At 35.3% G+C, this 6,992-nt stretch overlaps 1 protein-coding gene across 1 annotated transcript in view; it reads left to right on the top strand.

Annotated features, from left to right (window-relative positions):
- Window positions 1-1,825: 1,825 nt before the first annotated feature.
- Window positions 1,826-6,992, top strand: part of LOC145263053 (neuropeptide CCHamide-1 receptor-like) — a 177,193-nt gene continuing 172,026 nt past the window's right edge. Inside the window, exon 1 of the mRNA XM_080119882.1 lies at window positions 1,826-6,118. Within this exon, the coding sequence (XP_079976008.1) occupies window positions 5,033-6,118 (1,086 nt within the window). The 5' untranslated portion in view covers window positions 1,826-5,032. The remainder of the gene's footprint in view (window positions 6,119-6,992) is intronic.

Raw genomic sequence — 6,992 nt, 5'->3', positions numbered from 1 at the left:
CCTTGACAGGGTTCAAAAGAGAGTCGCAAATCTGATAGGCCCTAAACTGGCATCAAAACTTCAGCTTCTGTCCCATCGTCGAAACGTTGCATCCCTCTGCCTGTTCTACAAGTACTATAATGGTGAATGCTCTGAAGAACTGCAAGCACTTGTGCCCCCACGACGTGAACACCCTCGACAGACCCGACAAGCTGCAAAATCCCACCCCCACACTGTAGAGATCCCTAGATGTAAAAGATCCTTCTACTCCAGTAGTTTCTTCCCCAGAACTGCTAGACTTTGGAATTCCATTCCGGGTCACTGCTTCCCCAACTGTACTGACATGCATAAGTTCAAGTGCAACGTGAACCAACATCTCGCTGCCCTAATCCCTACATAGTACCCCAGTAGATGTTTCCCCTGATAGTAGCCCCCTACACCAAAGTGGCAATGTGCCTTGTTTGGGGTGAAAATGTAATAAAAAAAAAACAAAAACAAAAAAAACTATAAATAATAACTAACATACCGCTATTTAATAAAATCGATTTTCCTTAATGTGATATGCAAATGACGTCACCTCTTAATCGTATATTTTATAAGAATCATACTATATATAGAAATGGATGAAATGATGACGTAATGGACCTTTTGTATATATTAATCAAATTGTGAACAAACAAACAAACAGCAATACGATTATATATATATATATATATATATATATATATATATATATATATATATATATATGTAGATGGGTATGCATAATAAAACAAACATAAAATGAAACATTGAATTAATAAAAGAGTCACCAGGTAGTAATTACTCCCAAACACATAAACAGAGTTTTATTAATGAAAAATGGAGAAATAAAAACGTTTATAAGAAAACATTTTTATATAAGAAATAAGAATATAAAAGTTACCTTCATGTTAATAAATGTTCACAGTATGACAGGTGTTTGTGTAAAAACGTTGAGTGAATAGTAGTCACAAGTCAATATATTCATAGAATGAATATGTGAGTATTTGGCAGCGTGGTATTGTGCACGTGTGTAGGTTTACCTTTCTTGTTATTAGTGCGTGTATAGATTTGCGCGAGTGAAGAAGGCTGGATACGTTACTTATTGAGTTCAGAGGAGCCCATTAACACACTGGCCTAAATACACGGGGAAGTGTTGAGTAGACCTGGTTGGGTTTCTTTTGTTTACTCGATTAGTAGAGTTTGCTTAAAACTGATTTTCTTGGTCTTATAAGAATTTCTAAGTTCGCACTTACTACATTCACATATAGATGTTACTTTTTGAAGGTTTGGAAAGATTTTTATTGGTTCAAAACTATTTGAGTTCACACGTTCATGATAAAACTTACTAACTTTAGGAAATGACGGATAGAGCGTATCGAAATGTACCTGGAGAAAAAAAGGGTAAGCAATTAGAACCGTTTGCGTTTTAGCATTCGTTCCAGTAGCATCTCGATGTCTAATCTACCACGAGATAATTAATTTTTGAAAAAAGAAAAAACTAACAAAATGTTATCATCCCGTTTTATTTATGTATTATTTTGTACAAAAAGTGTCGTCAATAATTTTTTATTACTAAAAGATTTACAACATAAATCGTTATTTTAATGGCAGTTACTCGACTGAGTTTCAATCTATGGCTTTTCCTCCGTAAATACTCTCCTGTAACAACCGGCATCTACTTTTCCTACTCTATCTGAGCCTAAAACTCAACGAAGATTCCACGAGCAGAGTGTCTTGAACTGCCCATCGGTGGAACGCAATCCCATATGTTTGCTTTCCATATAACTATAACATGGCAATCTTCAAATCTAAAATGAATAGGTTCTTGTTGAGTTACCATCTTGAAAAACCTTGCTCTACTCAAGCACATCCGAAAATGTTCTTGTAGTCTCTCTACCTGACATCTAACCATTGTCCTCGAGTGTCTCCCATGCCTTAATAAGTGGTGACCTACCTAGTAAAACAAACAAACCAACAAAACCCCCTACAAAAAACGCTGTATTGTTGTCATCGAACCAGTCGCACCTGCTGAAGAAGTAGCGGCGGCTGCTAAAGGAGCCGAATATTTACATTTACGTGATTTGATCGGAGAGGGAGTCGAACAGTCGGAAAGCATTCGACAAGTTGACGTTTATAGGAATAGATGGAATGGATTAAATAAAACAGGGTAAAAAAAAAGAGACGGAAAAGAAAAAGGAGACTCTTTATCCGTTTTTCTAAAGTAAAAAGAAAGTTGGGCAGTAAAAAAAAAAAAAAAAAAAAGCAGCACGGAACAGTTTTTCTTAAAAGAAAAATCAAAGACGGACATATTTGAATGGTTGTCGCACGCGTGCGCACACGCGCGCGCACACACACACACACACACACACACACACACACACACACACACACACACACACACACACACACACACACACACAAACACACAAACACACACACAAACACACACACAGACGGACAGAAATAAAAGAACCCTACAAGAGAAGAATTAAATAAAAAAGAAAGAGAAAATAAAACAAAGAAAGGAATTAAAAGAGATGAGAAATAAAAAAAGAATAATAAGGGAAGCGTAGACAGGACAAAGAAATAAGGGAAAAACATGAAAGTTTGTTTTAAAACAAGGAATTTCTTATTTTTCAAACGGTAATTGAAAACGATGACACGTAAATAAAAAAAGCGAAATAAAAAGAAAAGTTTTCACACATTTTATAATTTTAAATTGGAGATCATACAAACCTCGAAAAGTTACCCGAAATACACAAATAATTAAGAATAAAACAACGAAAGAAAAATATATTTAAAAAAAAGAAAAAGAAAAAATATATAAAAGAAAACTAGTTTCGCAAACTTTCATTTAAACTGCAAAAAGGGCCTGGGCAGCCCCGTCGACATTCCCGTACGAGGCGCTCCAGGCAATTAGCAATAAAATGTCGTATTTATCGAAAGTTTTAGGCAGACATACAAACATAAATACATTTAAACAAACAGGTGAGATTTATTGTGTAGATTAATTTATAAATCACACACACACATACACACACACACACACGCACGCACGCACACACACACGCACACACATATATATACGGCAATCACGTTGACACACAGGTTTCCGTTAGATTATACGGAAGTTAAACAACGTTCTTAGTACCAGTACCACATGGGTGATTATTTGAGAATAGCAGTCGCTGTATGGGCTCTCCGCTTATCTCGGCATTGTTTGCAGTTGTCCTGAACTTCTACTTGCAACTGGAATCAAACAGTGTCAACTCAGGAAAGGTGTGGTTAGAGATTGCGCAACATTTGTTCCACAATCCAGCATATCATCTGATTATCACTCTAGGATGTCAGATGCCCATTGTGGTTCCGACGGACGAACATCTATGCGTAAATAAATAATAATAAAAAAATAAAGACGTAAAAATAAAGAACGACAAAGAAAAAAGTAAAAAATAAAGAAAAAATAAAGAAAAAGCGTAAAAAATTAAAGAAAAAACGTAAAAATTAAGAAAAAAATAAAAAATAAAGGAAAACATTATAAATAAAGAAAAACGTAAAAAAAATGAAAAAACATGAAAATAAAGAAAAACATAAAAAATAAAGAAAAGCATAAAAAATAAAGAAAATATAAAGAAACGGAAAAAGGAAAAACGTAAAATATAAAAAAAATAAAGAAAAACGTAAAAAATAAAGAAAAACAAAACGTAAAAAAAAGGAAAAAGAAAAAAATGTAAAACTTAAAAATAAAAAAAACGTAAAAAATAAAGATTAAAAAAAAGAAAAACGTAAAAAATAAAGATTAAAAAAAAGAAAAACGTAAAAAATAAAGAGAAACAAAACGTAAAGAAAAGGAAAAAGAAAAAAAATGTAAAAATTAAAAATAAAGAAAAACGTAAAAAATAAAGATTAAAAAAAAGAAAAACGTAAAAAATTAGAGATAAACGTAAAAAAATTAGAGAAAAATGTTAGAAAAAAAAGGAAAGCGTAAGAAAATTAGTTGAAAATTGATTTTAAATAAAAAAAATGTACGTAAAGGAAGGAAACAAACAAACAAAAAAAGAAAATGAAATAAAAAATACGTCAAGTTTATTGTTGTTTGTTTTATGTCAAAAACAAATAATATTGCAAAGTTGACGAAGAGAGAGAAGGCATTAAAGAATTTAAGAAATTATTTACACAGAAATAAAGAAGGAAAACCAAGAAAATAAAGGATTCGAGGAAATAAGCCATAAAAAAAAAAGAAATAATGGCGGAAAGTTGAAGAAATATTAAAATGAAGAAAAATTCGAAAAAAAAAAGTAGGGGATAAAGTAGATATGCAAAAACAGCGTAAGCGCGAGAACAGAAACGAGAAAAGGAAAGAATTAAATTTGAACGATAAAAAGTGAAAAAAAAAAAAAAAAAAAATAGAGGAAAACAGGGGAAAAAACAACAAAAAACAACGAAAAAAAAAACGAAAGAGCCGATTAAAAAGAAAAAAAAGTAAAAAATAAAAAAAAATAAAAGAAGGGGGAAAATAAGGAAATAAAAAAAGATAAAAGAAGAGAAAATAAAACAGAAAAAAAAAACAAAACAACACAATCACGAAACTGAATTCATACTTGATTAGTATCTAGTAATATTTGAATCCAGGACCTCTGCGAGGACGTCTTGTTTTAAGCACTGAACATACCCCCCACACACACTCAGACACGCGTAAGAGCGTGCTTATGTACGTGTGTGCGCCTGTGCGCGCGCTAACACACAACTCAGACAAATTCATGAATGAAAGTTTCCAGATGTTAAAACGCGTAATTCCAAGCCGCTTGAATCACGTGACCAGTCTTCCACAGAATCGTCGCTCTCACTTTCGCAAAAGGCAGCGCCTCCTCACACAATCAACGAATCAACACTAACAGTAACAACTTTATGAGAAGCCTGACTGTGACTCTAGTGAACTCCACTTTTTTCGCGGATAAAACAAAAAACAAACAAACAAAACCGACACAATCGACTCATAAAGTCGAGTCCAATAACATAAGTCCAGGACATGGTCGACTACGCCATGTCTGCGACCACAACAAACAAGGCACTGGCCAGTATGGATCTCAACCTGACAGCCGGCGAAGAAGGTGACCACGAATCACACATCCTGGATAGAAGTATGGAGCGAATAATTGTACCGATTTTATTCGGCGTTGCTTTTCTTGTGGGTATTGTCGGAAACGGCACATTGATATACACAGTCCTGCGTAACCGGAAGATGAGGGTAGTGCCCAACATCTATATTGTCAGCCTGTCCTGCGGGGATTTCCTTCTCATATTAATTGCCGTACCTTTTAACGCTCTCATCTATATATTGCCGGAATGGCCGTTTGGAGAGGTTATGTGCAAAGTGAACGAATACCTCCAGACAGTCTCCCTCGGAGTATCTGTATTCATGCTAACGGCTCTCAGCGCCGACCGACACATCGCTATCGTAGACCCGATAGCCAAACACAAATCACGACCCATCGTCCGCGCGGTCACTACAGCTAGTTGCCTATGGCTAGTCGCTCTTCTCTTAGCCATACCGGATTTAAGCTCGTCTACCGTAATACAGTTTTCGCCCAATGAAACGCTGGGTTCATACAAAGTTTGCATCTTGTACCCCACGTCGGATTTTGGGGGTTATCTACCGCTGTGGTATTCGCAGCTGATGGTGATGCTGAAGTTCTTCACCTTCTTCCTCATCCCACTCTTCATTATCGGAGCTTTTTACATCCTGATGGCGAGGATCTTGATCCTGAGCGCTAAACAGATCCCCGGTGATTCCAACGGGAGGGCAGCCTACAAGAAGCAGATAGAGGCCCGTCTGAAGGTCGCCAAGGCGGTTCTATCGTTCGTCGTCCTTTTCGTCATATGCTGGCTACCCCGTCACATCTACCTGCTCTGTTATTACTTCTACGACGGCGACTTTAATCAGTTCTTGCATATTTTTAAGGTGACCAGCTTCTGCCTGGCTTTCATCAACTCGTGCGTTAACCCCTTCGCCCTTTATTTTCTCAGTAACCAGTTTCGGAAGTATTACAACCGTTACTTGTTCTGTTGCTGCACAAGTAAACCCTACGACGTCCTTCCCGGACCCGGATCTTCGGTAATGTATAATTTTCAGAGCACTGTCAGACGGCCCAGTTCGAGTGTAACCTATGTCCAGAACCAGACCACTTGTTGAGTGAACCTGAAAAAATATGCTTTACTGCACTCAATCGATCCCCCGCCTCCTTACAACGCTATCAGTTTCATTCGTACCGATGATTGCACAGATTTTTACATATAGATTCGTGAGGCATAAACATATGTACACACACACACACACACACACACACACACACACACACACACACACACACACACACACGTGCACACACACATGTATCACATTGATAATGGTTAGAAAGTATGGTGATTGATTATAAAAGTGCAATCAAATTTTGCTCATAAATCTCACGGGAATCGATACATGATCACTCGTCATATTTTGTTATTTGTAGCGCTATAACAAACTTTTAATACATTCAGTGCTAATAAAAGCAAAACACATCACCGCAATATTTAAGCACAGTACTTCGAATTCGTATGTGTGTATATATATATATATATATATATATATAAGAATATTTTTTCGACATGATATATATATATATAATTTATATATATATGAATAAATAATATATATATATATATATAATTAAAAATGGCGTTTAGTAAATTTATTGAAAAAATCGATTAAAATCGTTCCAAAAACACTTCAGCGTACCCTTCCCTCCTTCATATTGAACACACACACACACACACACACACACACACACACACACACACACACACACACACATATATAATGGAAAGAAAACAAATTAAGATTTTGAATTAAAATTTATAAAATTTACAAGTAAATTTATTGTTCAACAGAATACTCCAAAAATTAAAAAAAAAATTCTTACTTCGCGGTTATATATATATATATATAT

Source organism: Euprymna scolopes, chromosome 38, assembly GCF_053919585.1.
Source record: "Euprymna scolopes isolate OS-2025 chromosome 38, ASM5391958v1, whole genome shotgun sequence".
Lineage (NCBI taxonomy): Eukaryota > Metazoa > Mollusca > Cephalopoda > Sepiida > Sepiolidae > Euprymna > Euprymna scolopes.
Note: the sequence above shows the minus strand (reverse complement) of the source record. Positions and strands in the feature narration are given on the sequence as shown.